Genomic DNA, 18,369 nt, shown 5'->3' on the forward strand with positions numbered 1-18,369 from the left:
TTAAAAGGTCATGCTAGTTTGTTTTCCCCTATTAATTTCAGCAGTTTTCAATTTATAGGAGTCCTAGCTTATACTTTAAATGTATTCATTTTCCTTTTAGATGTTCATATAGCTCCCAACTTGGAGAACTCCTTCACCCACCTCCACTGAGAAGCCTACAAACTCTGCATAATCATATGTGTATGATAATGCTGTCTGAATATCCTTTTCTTTCCTCCTTTATGTAAAGTATACATTTTGTTGAGGGCGAGTGGTGGAGGAATGCTTTTTCAGGATCACTATTTAACTTAGCTAATTGCAATTCAGAGATTGATGCAAAGAAGGCAAAGGGTTCAAGAGTGAAGTCAATTTTTCCTGAAGTTAGGAATAAATCTATAAATTCTGGTTCTATGAATTGCTGAAGAATTATTGTGTAGGGATCAATAAATCACTTCTAAAGCAGTGTTAGAAGACCGTTCCTTCTCCTCAGTGCACTAGTTACAATTACATTATTAGACTCCAGGGTGCTGGGCAAACTCATTCTTGTAGCTTTTAACATTGCAGTAAATGACCTGGCAACAGATTTAATATTTTCTTTGTAATGTCCAAAATTAACTCTAGTTACTGGCCAGAAAATCTCTAATTGGACTAGAATTCTATGGCTATTTAGTACTTTTGTTCTTAGTCACTTAGAAATCCTAATGATGCTTTCTTTACAAGAAGAAGAGGTGGGGTATGTGGGAGGAATTTCTACTCCTCCTCAGTGACGTGAGGGTAGATTAGAAAAATGGGAGGTCATGATTATCGAATATCTGCATATCATGTATATTGATATCTTATGCAGGACTGTTGCTTTTGGACAAAAGTAAATAGCTAAAAACAATGATTCTGCACAACCAGTTCAAGGGCTGCTTTTCTTACAGTGTCTTGTTTTGTTGGTCTCTCTCAACACGGAGAACGGACAATACCTGATGGGATAGAGGCAGGTGAAACACCACACAGAAGCTGAAAGGCCAGCTCCTCCTCCAGAGGCTTGCATCTGAGGGTGGAAATGTGGAGGAAGCAGATGGGGCTTGTGAAGACTCATACACAGCATGAGCGTGGCAGGGAGTTCCTTCTGTAGAGAACAGTGCTTTTCTCTCCCAACAGAATCTTCTATGCATGTGCCAGCCCCACACAGATCATGACTTTTCTTCACTCTTTGGGTGGGATGTGATTGTTTTCCAAGAAGAATGTTGAAAAATACCAAAGATATCAAAAAATGGGGGAAAAGGGAGGATGTTCAGAAAACTGTCAAAACATATTTGCAAAATTTCATGATTTTGCATAATTAATGCATAATTATTTAGTTAAATGACAGAATTTTAACAATTTCTTTGAAAGTTCTCAAATGTGCTTTTGAAAACTTCAATTATACCTCATTGGATTTGCGTTTTAGTACATGATTATCTAACACAGACATTTTTAGAGGTTCTACAGTCGATGAAATAAGGCTAAAATGTGAACTTGAGCAAAGAAAAAGTAGAAACTTTACTACAAAGCAAGTTAGTGATGAAGGTTAAATGTAGAGTCTTTTAGAGGAAATACTCTGTCACCTATTGACTCAGGTTTTTGTACAAAGTATGAATGAGTTTTTAAAAACATGTTTTGTAGGGTGCCTGGCTGACATACTGGTTAAGTGTCCAACTCTTAGTTTTGACTCTGGTCACTATCTCAGGGTGGTGGGATCTAGCCTTGCCTCGGGCTCCACACTGAACGTGGAGTCTGCTTGAGATTCTCTCTCTCCCTCTCCCCCCTGTGCTTGCACCTCTCTCTCTCTCTCAAATAAATATTTTAAAAATATCCATACATCTTGTGACCATTTGCAAACATGGAAATGTAGCATTTTGTGTACTGAACATAAGCTCCATTTAGCAGCTAATACAGCTGCAGTAAACCATCCTAATTAAAAAGCCCTTGGAAACCTCAAGAATTATCTTGATTAAATTAGGCTAATCTAGTAAATGCATCATAATTAAGAGGATTATGCCATTCTTTAGTATTCAGCACGCCAGGCATTCGATGGTTTGTCCCACTTTCATGTGTCAGCTGGCAGTTGCTTGGTAAAAGAAAGATCATGGCACCAGTCGTCATAGACTCTGAATCAATTATCCATCCAGTTCTTGAATTCCCTCTACAAGATTCCTGCCTATTTTCCTCCATCTTCAACATACCCAGTGACAGGGAATTCACTGATTCAAATCTATTCCATCTTTGGGCGTATGGAATAATTTTAGTCATAAGAAACCTCAGGGAATTTCTTTAGATCCTTCAGAATCGACATAACACAGTGCCTGGGCAAATATTTTTAAGCCTACCTTCAAATAACCTGGAGAAACTACGGATCAGTGGAATATTAAAATCTGGAGGGACTCTAGGGTATTCTTGCTCGAGAGAATTGAGATAAGTGTGGAACAGCTTTTACATGTAGCATGAACTCCCTCCACGTTTTTCTAGCACAGAGTAATGTTTATTTTCCCAATATCTACAAATTGTGAAAATGACAAAGTAGTGTAGAAAGGCTTTCTCACAGGGTACACAGCCTGCAAGGAAAGAGTGAACTGTTGGCCAGAACTCTTCCTTGTCACAAGCAATTCTCAAGCCCCCAAGAGAGAAGTGGCTGAGGGAGAGCTCGTGTTCTCTAGATGTCCTGATGTACATGTAGTGAGCTCTGAGAATGAAAATCCTACTCCACGAGATAAATTTTGGACATACTGTTCTTTTCAGGCACAGCAAACACATGTAGTCAGTATCATGGGTGACGTTTTAAAATGATAAAAACACGTATTTTTATTTGCTGTGCAAGTAAAGGAACTATTATAATTCCCTCTACCTAGCAAATTTCGTATGCTAAAGCCTCCCCGCCCCCCATCCCATACCACATAATAGTTTCAGAGGTTAGTTTGGTTGTGTCTTTTGCCAAGTGTTAAAGCCTCTGCAGCCAATTTTTTAAAGTTGTGTCTTGTGCCATCAAGGTAGCTTTGGGGCAGGCAGGATATAAACACTAACTGATGGACTGCAGTCAGGTGCTGGGTGTTCTAATTCTAATCAGAAAAGAGAGCTTCCTTTCATCCTGAAAATCCCTGTTTTTCAAAGAAAAAGATTTAAGTCTGTATCCAATCATAACATTAATTTTAACACTTTAAAAACCCAAGTCTAATTGGAATGCAATGCCAGCCTGAGGTTATTCACTCTGAAAAACCAACTGAAATGAAACATGCCAGTTTGTTTGTTATTCAAATAGCCAAATAAAACAAGGTATAATTAGTCCCCACTTCCTGTTCTTGCTCATACACCTGAGGCCCCTCCCTGCTCCAGCTCCAGCTCCACACACCCAGGATCTGAGGGGAAGCAGTGGAGACAGCTTTCTTGGGAAATGGCTCACTGTCCTGCAAACTCACAAGTATGTATTTGATCCAAATTGTTGGGAGGAGGACAGATGCTGTTTAGAGAATTACCTGTGTGAATCCGAATTAGAAAGGAGGTTTGCAAAGCAGCATTTGCAGGGTGTTTGAGACTCTTTCAGGAGATTGATTCAAGGAGCAGGTCAGATGTTTAATTCAGCTTTGTGTGTGTGTAGGTGCATGGTATGGTGGTGTGTGTGTGTGTGTATAAAATGTGACTCATGTTTGGATGAAAACATTCGCTATTTAGTTGATAGGATAGTCGGTGCGGGGCACATGAGCAGTGCCTGCTAGCAATAGGATTCCTTCTATACCTAGTTCTCATTGTCTAATTCAAAGAGTTCCTTCCTTGCTGGATATTTCATTTATTAAAGCTCTTCTTGGAAAGCTGGCCTCTAAGTGTGGATGTGTAGAAGGAACACAATATAAGAACAAGGGAAAAGCATTGACAAAAGGGGGTGGCTTTGACGTGAGTTAGCTTGGAAAATCTTGGAAAAAGAAAGCAAACAAGTTTCCGTATGTAGTTACTGACTGACAAGGCCAGTGTATGGCTGAACTTTGCTTGCACTCACACTCTATTTTTCGTGTTTGTTCTGCCGTTCCTAGGGGACCACACCAGCCACACTTGAACATCGTTAGACTAGACTAGGGCCAGAACATTATGTCGAGGAGGCCACCAAGCTCCCCTGCGCCTCAGTCAGCTGGTCCACCAAATGTGGTGCGAGGCTGAAGCAGCCACCCTTGCCTGCTGAGCTTGGTTCAGCTGCTGGGGCCTCATCAACCAGCACAGTGTTAGCGGGAGGCTCCTTTGGAGAGGAGAGGAGAGAGAAGCAAAGCCCTTCAAATTCTGAAGTTGCAGCTTTTTCAGGGATATTCTCCCTTCATTTTCTATCCCCACTTTTCATCTATTTTCTCCTCCCTTACCCCTAATTGTGATTAGCTGGCAACACAATTGAGGCAAGAAATTAAGGTACTGATAAACTAAGAAAAATTGTAGATGAAATTTCCTGTACTTTGATTTGGGGGAAAGATGTTCCATGGTTGAGGGAAAAGTTGCATTCAATGTCATTGCTTGTCAAATGCAAAGAAATCACTAGCAGGCTTGCTAGCAGTCCATACACGACCTCTTTAATGTGGGTTTCGGTACTGATGTCGAGCTGAAGACACCAAGAGGACTTGTTCCCTAGCCATACTTTGCTTTTAGTCCTCTTTGGGTTTCGTAATTCTGAGGTAATCGTTGTATCTCAATGGACAAGTTCCAAAGCCTAGGAGACCGACAGCATTGTCTAATAAAACATCTCCCGTTTTATTTCCTTTGGAATGCACTCCCAAGTTACAACAATAGCTAGTAATTACCTGCCATAACTGTAACAACAAAATAGCTGAATGTGCACCTCTCACTGTTTTATGTATGCAGTTTCTCAGTCTCAGGCTCCCTCTCTAATCCATTCTTTCCCTCAACGCTTTGAAGGCTTGGAAACATGCAGTACAGATTTTCACAGTATAGGTAACTTTGAAGTGTGACTTGTCAGGTCATGCTGACTTAGTTGTGCGCCTGCATAGAGAGTTGGTAAGGATGAATCTATTTTATAACAGGTGTAACAAGAATTTGTGAATGAGTGACAGGAAGGTTGGGAACCTTTTCTCCCCCCCTCTAGACTGTGAAATTTACTTTTGTCTACTCCTGGGAATGAATCACATTTGCGGAGAGTCAAAATATCCACTAAAGCCAAAATCACATTTTCAAGGTGCTCTTGCAGTGAAGTATATTCTGGCTTAACCTGGCACGGTCCCCATTGATTCCTGTAATTAGGGTAGCCTGTTTCTTTCTCAGAAATGACCTGACTTGAACGTCATCTTAGAAATCGACACTGAGCATTTTCCAAAGGGGATGGGGGAAGACCCCAGTAATTCCATGTGCCATGGCAAAATGGCTGCTTGTACAAAAAAGAAAGAAAAACAGAAAATTCTTAGAGTTAACAGTCAAGGTTAGATGGGAGGTTAGCAATCAGCATTTCACATTGATTCCTGTCTAAAAATAATTCATAAACATAGACAATTAAATCAGGCATGGCAATTATGTTTCAGCTCAAAGGTCAGCTCTATCTAAATGGTTGGTAGTGGTTGCCCGGAGCACCATTGAGATGGACTCTAAAACTAAGTCCGGGGCCAGTGGGAAAGAAGGTTTTGCCGTGTTACTGATGTCTGTCATGAGCACTGGATGAGGTAGTTGTAAAATGTCGGCCAGGTATTAAATGTCACTATTGTAGAGTTAGGTGGGATCTTAGTGATAATTCAACCCAGTGTTTCCCAAAATATGTTCCATGTAACATTAATCCTTCAACATGATTCTCAAAACATGTGTTCCCTAGTCAAATAAGATTGAGAATGATGCCTGCCATTTTTCTCTCTTGGAAGTGTGGTGTGTATCGGCATGGTCAAAGTTCTAGAAAGTGCTGTAGTAAAGGCAGATGTTTAACTTCGTTTAATCCATTGCTCCATAAACCTGTTGGGCCAAAGAATCCTTTTTCAGTGGTATCTGTCAACTTGCTGCAAAACTAGCTTCTTGGGACACATTTGAGGAAACACTGGTCTAGTTCATTCCTCACATTTCACACATAAACTAAAGCTCCGGAAGAGAGAACAACTGGATTACATTCAGTTTAGCTGGCCTATTGACCAGGTAAAAACCAGAACCCTGGATGCTGATTCCCAGCCCCGAGGTCCTTTCTACTACATCACCAGTATGGAAAATACTGAAAGCAATCTAAGATTTTAACAGCTTCAGCAGCACAAATACTTAGTTGTAGATTCTACTTGCCTGCGTTTATAGCTGTTTTTTAGGCATACTGATTAAACACTACATGCTCCTAGTGTCCAGATATGAAGCTACCTCTTATGGCCAAAACAAGATGAAGTCATTTTAGAAGTTCCGTTTTATTTGGGCTGCTCCCCCCTCCCCCGTTTTATCTTTCTTTCATAGGAGATAAAGTGATTATGAGAAGAAAGAATTGGTAGACATGAGTCTGGTTTTGGTTCAAAGGCTATTTTGTCATTTCCTGGGCTTTGAATTTCAAAAAGTCAATCTATTTATTGGTCTCTTTTCCACTAGAAGGTTAAAGTACATCTGTTGTCCACACAAATTTAACTATTGGCCTTCGAGCTAAGCAGTCATGAAATTATAGCCATAGTAAATTTAGACGAGGACTAATTTCACTTTGCTCTGCCTATAAATCCACATGACAGAATAAACATGGTGTGTCTTGTGGTTAATGTGAACACATGTAAAAAATTAAGAAATACTTGGTGACAAGACAAAAGATACTCCATAAAAATTAATTGGTGTTTAATTGAGGATGTATGAAATGCAATATTTACAGATGGCCTGACTTCAAGCTTAAGCATAAATAAAATTCACCTTGGGCATAAGTTCCCAATTTTGGTGATTCTCCATTTCATGGCAGAGCACTGCTGTTCCTTTGGGAGAAAGGAACACCTGGAAAATATAACCCTTGCTGAACCATTGATATGTCTGTTTTTTTGTTTTTTGTGTGTGTGCTTTTTTTTTTTTTTTTTTTTTTGGGTCTCCTTCCTAACCCTCGATTTCCATTATAACAGCAGTTAAAAAAACTAGTTCCTTCGGTTTTCTTCAGTCATGTGTTTCTGTGAAGTCATGTGCTAGCTTGCACTTAGGAAGAAGGGGGCAGCTGTGGGCTAAATTTGCCTTCCTGTGATCATTGATATTCCTTTGAAGATAAATTTTTCTAGAAAGTACAAATCAGTGGAGTTGGGAAGCAAACATAAAGCTACATCTTTCAACGTAACTTTGTTTCTCCGTGAGCATAAGGAAAGTGACATGTAGGAGAAAATAGAAACTTGGCTGTTCTTAAAAGTTTTATTTAATAAGCATCTCATTGTTCTATTAACGGACTCCCAAGATTGACCGTTTTCCTTAGAGTTGGAAAATATTAGCCAAGATTCATTGATGAAGCTTCATAAATTTGATATGTTGATTTTTTTCATTTTAAAATTTGTTCATGTTTAAAATACAGGGCACAGAAAATTTCCACGATACATAGCTGTGGTTCAAAAAGAGAAAGATACTGAACCCTTCAGTCATAATATCTGTATTTCTGGTTACATGACAGTATGGAATAGATAGTACCAGTCAACCCTTAAACCAAGGATGCCATATGTGATTTTTTTAAGCATAAAGTATTCGTATACCATGCTGGGTAGTGGATATTCTACTTTGTCAGTGGATGTGTTAGCTCCCTTCGTTTAGCAGTTGAATTATTGTCCTAAAAATCAACAATCTTGCCCTGTTTTGGAGAACCAGCGTGTTCTGAGCTTTCCCAGATGTTCATCCCACTCCAAAATGCAGTTCTGAGCCCCACGGCCAGTTGCCAGGGTCATAAGAGAAGGAAAAAAGGAAGGTCACTTCAGGGAGGTCAGTTTTAAAATTATCTTACACTGCCCAAGAATGGAAACGATTGTTGGTTTTCAAAGGCAGCCACTTGTTCAGAAGCAGCTGCGATCCCCCTGATTTTAGTTAGTTACCCTTGTGACCCCTTTTGATCCCCAACCAAGCTGTTGGTGTGACTGCAGTCAGATGGAGCCACTCTCCTCCCGCAGTGGAGCTCTGACCAAATCAAAGGTTACATTTAACCTCACCTTGAAATGTAGAAAGTGAACAATTAAATATTGAACTTTTCTATGTAAAACACCTTCTTGAATTTCAATCCTACCATATCCTGCTGATGCCATAATATGATCCTTGAATTTTTGGCACCATCTCATTTTTAAGCTGGAATGTTTGAAAAATCCTGAGAAAAAGACATTATGCAACAAGAAGAAATACATATATTAAAACAATGTAGATTTCAAAATCCCATCATAGGGTAATATAAAGAAATGTGCCATCTTACAGAGCTTTAAATACTAAGTCCTTTTTTTTTTTTACCCCCTGTTCTCTTTCATGAACAAAAAAATTTTCAAGGCTTGTGAAGTTCATCAACGTTATTCCCTCTACCAAATTAAGTTCAACCTAAGTATTCTATCCAGAGCAAGCTTCATGTGTAAGGATGAAGGTGTAACGACTTTTAAGATTTTTGAAAGCAGTACATGCTTCCATGTGATAGAAGATCCTGCGTTCATTAGATGAAGTGTATTCAGTGTTTCCTAGGTCTGTAGTTGGGTTTTCTTCTCTACTTTGCCCCACGACTAGTCTCATAAAATAAACCCCATTTAGCTGACAACTGTCCGCCCAATTAGTTTCTGAATTCGAGTCAAAGTGCAATAAACCCCTTGATGAATGGATAAGTGATCGATTGATGAATGAATGAATATGACTGTATCTCCTAACCCTTTTACATTTTATTTATAAGTAATGCAAGATTACTTTCATGCCCTGTTCATGACGTTGTAATCTGACAACCAGTGTCAGCTGGTTTACTCCTATATGAACAACTCTTAAATTCTTTTGAATGAGGGTTTACTACAGTAATTTTTCAGTGCTGTTTCTCAGCTCCCCATTGCATGGCAATCTCATAGTTGCTTACCAGCTCCTCCAGAGTAGAGAGGAAGAATCAGTAAACCTGGTTAAAATCTGTTTCTATCCATAATAAAACATTTGATGAAAGATGAAGTTAAATGTATTGAAGAAAATGAAATTGTGAAAATTATCTGGATTTAATTGTCCATTTTTTTTTGTATTTATACATAGATGAGAATAGCCTCATCTAAAGATAAAATGAAAACTAGGTTATACATAGATGAGAATAGCCTCATCTAAAGATAAAATGAAAACTAGGTTTTCACAAGGTTTTTGGGAAATAACGCCATATTTGTAAAGTACATGGCGTATAATAGGCATTGATTGTATAGATTCACTCTCTCTTGATTTGAATTTATGTAAATCCTTATGACTATCATAGTTCCCAAATACGGTGTCCTCATCCTAGCCGAGATTGAAGTTACATATTTTAACCATTTTTACAGTTAAAATGAAGTATGGTCAAGGTCTGCTTGAAATTGAAATTCATTAGAAGTACAGAATGGGAATGTAGATAATTGCATTTTGACTTTCCAGTGTTTTACCCACTAGATCAATGGCTTCCAGGTATAATAAATGGAATGAAAAAAAAAGTTCAGCTGTGTCCTCAAGTGGAATTTTACCTGAGTAGACTCTCTCAGCTATATTACGTACTTCCACACATGCTCTCTCTCAACCAAAGCCTCTCCCCACTCCTATAACAGAAACAGCTTCCAGAATCGGGAGGAAAGGGAGAATGAACTTTCTAAGAAGGGACCACATTGAACATGGCAAATGTGTTTCATTAGACTTCAACTCCAGTTGCTTTGTACCCTGCCCAAACAGCGATGCTGAGAATTCTGGGGCATCCGGTTTCACTGGCAAAGAATATTCAGATCAACTAGTGATGTCTGCCACAGGATGTGCAAAGAGGAGAGTGTCATTACCTGTTCTGTGCATTTACCAAGCCTATGTCTGTCCTATTTTGTAGGCCTAATATTGTAACCTGTCACACCAGTATTGCTTTTCCTAAGCTGCGCTGGCAACCAGAATTTATTTTTTATTTATTTAAATTAAATTTTAGTTAACATAGTACAATATTGGTTTCAGGTTTTGATTTGAATTCCTTTATTTTTTTTCAAATTTTTATTTAAATTCTAGTAAGGTAACACATAGTGTAATATTAGTTTCAGGGGTAGAATTTAGTAATTCATCACTTACATACAACACCCAGTGCTCATCACAACAAATGCCCTCCTTAATGCCCATCACCTGTCTAACCCATCCCCCACCCACCTCCCCTTCAGCAACCCTCATTTTGTTCTCTATTGTTAAGAGTCTCTTGTGGCTTTTTTCCCCCCTCTCTCCTTTTTTTTCTTTTGCTCCTTCCCATATGTTCATCTGTTTCTTTCTTAAATTCCACATGAGTGAGATCATATGGTATTTGCCTTTTTCTGACTTATTTCACTTAGCGTAAGACACTCTAACTCCATCCACATTGTTGCAAATGGCAAGATTTCTCTTTTTTGATGGCTGAGTAATATTCCATATTGTGTGTGTGTATATGTGTGTATGTATGTATACATATATATGTATCATATCTTTATCAACCAGAAGTTAATATAGGAAAAATTTCAGATCAAAATTTAATCAACAAACCTGAAGTTCACATCTTTTTTGAAGAATATTAAATGTTTCGAATCCTTTCCAGGAAACTGATAGAAGTGTGATCTTAAAGAAACCTCGCAAAACCATCCATCTACTTTGTTGCATCAAAACTTTCAATCTCCAGGATTCTCTTAGGTTAGATAAGAAAGTGATTTGTATTTGATCTGCTACATGAAGAATGGACAATGGACAAAGCTGATTTCCTCATTTGAAGTAGATTATTTTGAGTTTAATTTTTTGCTTTTTAAATGCACTTCAGTATGAGCAGGTGAGAGTTGCACTTCGCTCTGTATACACCTCAAGGCAAAAGCTATAATAGGTACTGTTTCAGCTATCTGTTCTATCCTTTCTTCTTCGTGTGTAAGCAGATTCTTCTTTGATTAGTTCAGTGCTTTAAAATGTGGGTTTTACACTGAGATACCACCTTACGCCAGTTAGAATGGCAAAAATAGACAAGGCAAGAAACAACAATTGTTGGAGAGGATGTGGAGAAAGGGGATCCCTCCTACATTGTTGGTGGGAATGCAAGTTGGTACAGCCACTCTGGAAAACCGTGTGGAGGTCCCTTAAAAAGTTAAAAATTGAGCTACCCTATGATCCAGCCATTGCACTACTGGGTGTTTACCCCAAAGATACAGACGTAGTGAAGAGAAGGGCCATATGCACCCCAATGTTCATAGCAGCAATGTCCACAATAGCTAAATCGTGGAAGGAGCCGAGATGCCCTGCAACAGATGACTGGATTAAGAAGTTGTGGTCCATATATACAATGGAATATTACTCAGCAATCAGAAAGAATGAGTTCTCAACATTTGCTACAACATGGATGGCACTGGAGGAGATAATGCTTAGTGAAATAAGTCAAGCAGAGAAAGACAACTATCATATGATTTCTCTCATCTATGGAACATAAGAACTAGAATGATCAGTAGGGGAAGAAAGGGATAAAGAAAGGGGGGGTAATCAGAAGGGGAAATGAAACATGAGAGACTATGGACTATGAGAAACAAACTGAGGGCTACAGAGGGGAGGGGGGTGGGGGAACGGGATAGACCGGTGATGGGTAGTAAGGAGGGCACATATTGCATGGTGCACTGGGTGTTATACACAACTAATGAATCATCGAGCCTTACATCGAAAACCGGGGATGTACTGTATGGTGACTAACATAATATAATAAAAAATCATTATTAATAAAAAAAAATAAATAAATAAAATGTGGGTTTTATTATTCAGGTATGGTGAGGCCAACAGATTAGGACTGGGCTGCCATTGAAAGATAGTTTGCTACTCATAGTTCCCAAGTGTAAAGATACACCATGAGGGACCACAGGGGGATCACCAGGAGCCTCCTACAAGGGGTCGGGAAGGTTGGGGGGCGGGAGGAGGGAGAGATGGGCAAGAGCTCTACCATAGTTTCTGCAGGAAGAAATGGGTGAAGCAGCGTAAGCACATTTAAGATCAGCTGCTTTGAATAATTGCAGCAAACTCTGCGGCCTACGGGCTGCTGTCCCCTAGTGTTTTGCTCTCTGGTTCTGGGGTGATTAGAGCAGGACAGTAGTGGACCTGAGTGGGAGAGCCCAATACAAGAGGTGGTGGGGATGTGGCTCCAGACTGATGAGCTTTCATATGAAAGGTGTTCCCAAAGGTGTCATTTACTATCTTTAAGAATTGGCTAGCCCTGGGAGGGGCAGTCTTTCTGGGATCAGCAAGGCCCAGATGCCTAAAGCCTCAGAATTGCAGAAGATAAAAAGGCACGGTTAATATATTCCATATACGAACATTGTGCTGGAACATACAGCACACTTACTAACTTAGTGAATTACGTTTAAAAAGACCAGGTCTCTACCCTGGAAGAAGTTACAGGATAGAGAGGTACATGAAGAACTGATTTCAATAGTAGGTGGAAAGTTAAGTACCATGGTGTAGTGATAAACACAAGGTGCTAAGTCCATTGACACATTTAAGGACCCAATGTGGGGTCCTTAGAATCTTAGAGGCTCTATTATATTTAGTATATTTCATAGAAGAGAAGCCATTAATTACTTGGATCTTTCTTCAAAGAATTTTCTGTATCACTTCTGGAAATACTTTAAAAGCAGTCCTAAATATAAAACCCTTCCATTTCACCAAGAACCTTAGAATCATGAAACTAGCTGACTTTCCTAAAGTCACAGTTGAGCCTCTTTGCTTGGCCATTGCTAGCTCCAACGTGCAAATGGTTCCAATCATAAATTAAACACACATTTATCTAAATATTGGCCAGGAACCATGCTGCCCTTTCTGTTGCTACAGGGAGTCTGCCATCTAAATATTTGCAGTTTTTCCCCTTCTCGAGTCACACCCTGTCTTACCACATTTTAACAACATAGAACTGGTCACTTGACAGGTACTTATATCAGGAACAATCTGACTTTCCCTGAGAGTGTCAATGCAATATAAATGACTCATGGTAATTATTTGACTTATTGCTGAATTTGGATAAATTTCATCTTTCCTCTGCACAATGTCTTCTGTATGTTACAATCTGAGATGCTTTTTAAATTTTATTCATGGAGCTGGAGAACAAATAGCATGAGTGCTTAGAAAGCAAAAACCAGATCAGTCTAATGATTTGTAAGCACCAACCATTCCACCATATGCAATTGTTGGAAGACTGGATGAACCACTTCAGAAGACAAAGTAGGTGTTAGACTGTCTCACAAAATGCAGTTGTTGCCTTAATCTTTCTGACATTCTAAAAGTCTATTTCAAGTATTTTATTGTGCTTACCAATTAGTTTCTTCAGCCTCATGTGTATCATTGCTCAGATTATATTTGATCTTAATTCATTTTTAGAAAACTGCAGATTCTGTGGGATAAGTCTGTTAGAAAAGCATTCTACAACATACACATGACTGAACAAAATGTCAGTAGATGCTAAATTAGAAAAAATCTCATGGTCAAATGAGTTGAGTAAATATGAAATTAGACAGTGTTAAATTTCTTCTCTGCAAGACTTTCAGAGCCTTTAATAGGAAAATGTGAATTGCAAACATCCAGAAGTGAGACATATAGCATCTTCCAAATCTATTCATCCATAGATCCTTCACTGTTTGGTTTTTCATGGGAAGCATATTCCAAAGTAACGAGCAACAGATCGTATTTTTAAAGCATTAAGTATACAATACACTGTGGGTCAATAAAAAAAAAGTTAAGTTTTTTTCTGCAATGAAGAAGTCTATTTCATAGGTGGGAAAATAAAGCATAAATCTAGTAGGCCTCAAAGAATGGTGTGAGGAAATAATACAGAAGCTGTCACAAAGTGCTATGTGATCAATGGTAAAATGAAAGATGTTAAAATTTGTTCAGTACAGAGGTAGGAGAAACAACATAATTTTACATGCCCTTATGTGCAAGGGACCAGAGGTATAAGATGCATAAAATATGTTTGCTATATTAAAGAAGTGAATAACTTAGAGGGAGAGCCAGGACTCGGTGATGTAGGATGGTATCCTCCAAACCTAATAGACCCGAACTGCTTCACCTTTGTGTGCGCGTGAATCACCTGGAGGACCTGAACTGACTGAGTAGATTTGGGATGAGTATCAAGATTCTGCATTTCTGATAAACTCCCCAATGATCCTGACGCTGCTGGCCTAAGGATCACACTTTGGGGAGCAAGAAATTAGAGCAGGAGTTGGCAAACTTTTTCTATGAAGTCCAGATAGAGAATATTTTAGGATTTGTGGACCATATATTCTGATGCAGCTACTCACCTCTGTCACTGTAGTGCAAAAGCAGCCAGAGACAATATGTCAGTGAATGAGCATGGCAGTGCTCCTAAAAAAAGTTGATAGGCTCTGAAATTTGAACTTTATATAACTTTCATATATCACAAATTCTTCTTTTGACTTTTCGCAAAAACTTAAAAATATGAAAACCATTTTTGGCTGATAGGCCATATGAAAACAGATGATGGGGCTGTGGCCTGTAGGTTTGCTGACTCGGGAGTTAGAGGACAAGACATCGCACTCCCTTGTGTAGTGGGCAGTGGTTTCCTTACGAAGCACGTCGAACCAAAGCAATTACTCTTGCCCTTCTTTTAAACCTTCATTGTATTTTTCATGCTTTATTTTCCCTCCACATGTTAGTTTGTATCTTTTTCATGGAATATAAAGACACTCATCAATTAGTTGCAGAGCTTACCAGGCTTTATTCTATTACCTGTAATACGTCATGCAGTGCCTTCCACGTTGAGGATGCCCAGCAAGCGTATGTGCAGTTGAATTTAATCTGGTGAAGGAGCCTTTAGCTGGGCTATAAAGAAGAGTGGTTCCTAGGTGGCTTTGGTGAAGAGAAAGGATAGGCAAAGGAAGGTCGGCAAGTGCTACATGAGGACTACATAGGAAATCATAAATCCATGCAAATATTTAATAGAAACAGGGGAGTAGTATAGGAAAATGATTAAAAAAAATAAAGTCAGGGCCAGGTATGTGAATGGCTTCAATGACAGATCTGAAGTTTAGAGACTGATGTATGTAGGGAAGAGCTTTACTCTGATATAGGATGAGAAAGAATCTGTAGTTCACTAGAGATGGTAAAATCTGTTAACTTAATCCACAATTAGTTCTCATGGGTGAAGATCTGGTCTATGACTGTGGAAAGAGAACTGTCAAGAAGGAACTAGGAGATGATTCTAGGCTGGAATGTTCTGTGCAACTTAATGAAGACAAAGGAAATGGGGCGCCTGAGTGGCTCAGTCAGTTAAGAGACTGCCTTCGGCTCAGGCCATGATCCCAGGGTCCTGGGATCCAGGCGCCCTGCTCAGCGGAGAGCCTGCTTTTCCTTCTCTCTGTACCCCTCCCCCTGCTCCTGCTCTCTCTCACTCGCTCACTCTCAAGTAAATAAATAAAATCTTAAAAAAAAAAAAAAAGACAAAGGAAACTATAAAATGTCCCAGAGCGAAGAAATACTGCCCTTCTCAACCGTCTCAGAAGTGGTATGTGTTGCATTACAGAGGGTGCTCTCCGGGCAGGGTGGTGGCGGTAAATGTCTTTTAACTCCCAAAGTCTTACCTGTTCTTTTATGAGTAACTCATATTTAATTTTTAATACAGTTTCTGGAGTTAATACCTGGAGTATTAGGAAACTGGTTGTATTTTCAGATTAAATATAGATAAATACCTAAACTATGCTACCTAAATACAGAAAAACATTAATCTTTGATGTCATATTTTTACAAAAAGTTGCAAAGTCCAAAGAATTCTATAGAATATGAGACTCAGAGGAAATCTGAGTGCTGATTAAGAGGTAAATGGACAATATTGTGCCAGAGACCTCAGTGCTTTTGGTTGTAAGTGGCACATTCCTACACATTTCTTTAAAAATAAATCACATTTAGGGGAGGTTTTAGGGCAGCTTCATGTTTTTTTTTGTAAAAGTCCTGTTGAGAGTTTGAGGTGCTGGGGGAATAAGGCAAGTGTGAGAGAGAGCGTGCGTTCAAATGGTCTGGCAGCTTGCAGCCTCCTACACCGCGGTCCTGGTTGTTTGGGGAAGGAAAAGTGCTGACCAGCAGAATGAATTACAGCACGACCTACATCTCCCTACCTCACAGAGGCCAGGCAGTCTGCTAGGAAGTTTTGTAAATATCAGAAATGTGGGAAGCATTAAATCTGTTATTGCTCAGCTGATCAGAAGTCTTAGGGTCAACAAAAATATTGCTGCCTATGATTTTTTAACATGATGACTCGTTCCCCCTTGATACAGTAGATATTTTAAGCATAATGTTTATATTTCCTATTTTTCTTCAGGTAAGGATGATCACGTTGTAAGGGGCATCTATGATAAAACATTTTGTAAGACACTTTGAATTTCTATTCCTTTTATTCTGTAACTCACATGGTCTTTCCAAGTTTGACAATATCCCTTATTTCAAGGTTGATAAAATGTACAAGATGCTTTACAAAGAAAACCTGGGGGAATTGTCTAGTCATTAATTTCACGGTCTAAAATGTAGCGTTTTCTTCAGTAACACTGACATGGATCTTTGTTTTTAATCAAATGAGCATCTTATTACAGGGCATTAGCCTTCTGCTTTATTATTTTAAACATCACCATTTCCTTTCTTTCTCTCCTGTCCTTTGACCTCCATTTGGCCTGCAGATGGTTCTGTGAGGGGAAAGAGCTACACAACACTCCCGATATTCAGATCCGCAGTGAGGGTGGGGACTTCCACACCCTGACCATAGCGGAGGCCTTTGAGGACGACACAGGTCGCTATACCTGTCTGGCTACAAACCCTAGCGGCTCAGACACCACGTCTGCGGAGGTGTTCATTGAAGGTAAGGAGAGGTGCATGATCTAAAGGGTTAGAAACGGCTTGAGAGCTTGAGTCTGGCTTCACTGGGAACATGCTTTTCCAACACAAACAACATAATGGTGTTGTGACTCAAACCTCATTTCTCCTGAAAATTTTATGTGAATTGAACAGTTCTGACACTTGGGTATACATCAACTATGTCTAATGTCAATATTTATTCCTTTTAATTGAAAACATTTCGGCTACATTAACTTGAATTTATTTAAAATATAAAGTGTCTTATTTTTGGTTTCTCTAGTGAGAAGAGAATGGGAACATATTGAAATACCATGTCTATCAGCCAGATAGAGTCTAACTATAAATGACTTAGGAGATCATTCATGGAAATGCTAAATGATTGAATATTTTTAAATGTTCTCATTTTTATTCTAAAATTTTGCCTCTTTTTAAAGATTCTGTTAATTCCTCCTAAATGTACTTAGGAGCTGGGAATCACTAGGTATGAAAAAAACCTCAAGAATCAGTGTTGTATTAAAAAGGGATAGGCAGAGAGTAGAATATTTCTTTTGTTCTTGACAAGACTCAGCCTGTGGGAAATTAGGAAACTTGATGTGAAAGTATATAGTTTTAAATTATTATTGCATTTTGATCAATACCAATAATTTAAGTCGGAAATGTTTTAAGTGCCAAAGTGTACATTTGGTTCTAAATCCATAAATTGGTGAATACTCTATTAATTTGTTGGTTTTCAAACTAGTAAAGTACAAAAAAAGACTAAAATCCTTGAGGTCTCCACTACCTTATTCTTCATCTTCTTTTTTTTTTTTTTTTTTTTTTTACTGTTTAAGTCCACCAGATTTCTTTATTATTTAAGGTAGAAGAAAGCAAGATATGAATCATAATTGAAAGCTCTTTCAAGAATTGACAAAAAATGTAGTTTTAGTGAAATTATTACCGCTGACTGAAAGTATGTACTTTTACTTTTAATTAAAGGATCGTCTGCATTGTCTTTGAATGTAACCATCTGTGAGCCTCTCAAGGGACCTTGTCCTGTTAATGAAAGCAAACATTTTGTATAGAACAAGTAACACTTACATGGCACTTACAAATGTGCATATACTCATGCGTAATGATTTAAACTTCCCTGTAAGCCTATGAGGTATTAATAGTATCTCTTTTCTATATGTGGGTAACCTGAGACTCAGGTTAAAGCAACTCTTTCAAAGTCACCCCTGGAATTTGAACCCAGGCAGTCTTGCTCCAAGGCCCATATTCTTAACTACCATGTCCCACATTTCAGAGTGCTAAATGAATGACAAAAAGACCTTTAAAATTTAAGTTAGCAGTATTAGTCATGGGTGGGGGGCTGTGTGGCAAACTTCTTAAAGCATTTTAGAATACAATGAAAGAATCTTAAATTTGCATAAGAAAACTGTTTGCTAATAA

The 18,369-nt window shown here is 38.7% G+C and overlaps 1 protein-coding gene across 7 annotated transcripts in view; it reads left to right on the forward strand.

Annotated features, from left to right (window-relative positions):
* PALLD (palladin, cytoskeletal associated protein) overlaps positions 1–18,369 on the forward strand; it is a 396,356-nt gene that overhangs the window by 150,017 nt on the left and 227,970 nt on the right. For all 7 annotated transcript variants that reach the window (XM_045798682.2, XM_045798683.2, XM_087866573.1 and 4 more), the window contains one exon: positions 16,767–16,945. In XM_045798682.2, the coding sequence (XP_045654638.2) occupies positions 16,767–16,945 (179 nt within the window). The remainder of the gene's footprint in view (positions 1–16,766; positions 16,946–18,369) is intronic.

Source organism: Ursus americanus, chromosome 13, assembly GCF_024610735.1.
Source record: "Ursus americanus isolate L20-20 chromosome 13, mUrsAme1.1.p, whole genome shotgun sequence".
Classification (NCBI taxonomy): Eukaryota; Metazoa; Chordata; class Mammalia; order Carnivora; family Ursidae; genus Ursus; species Ursus americanus.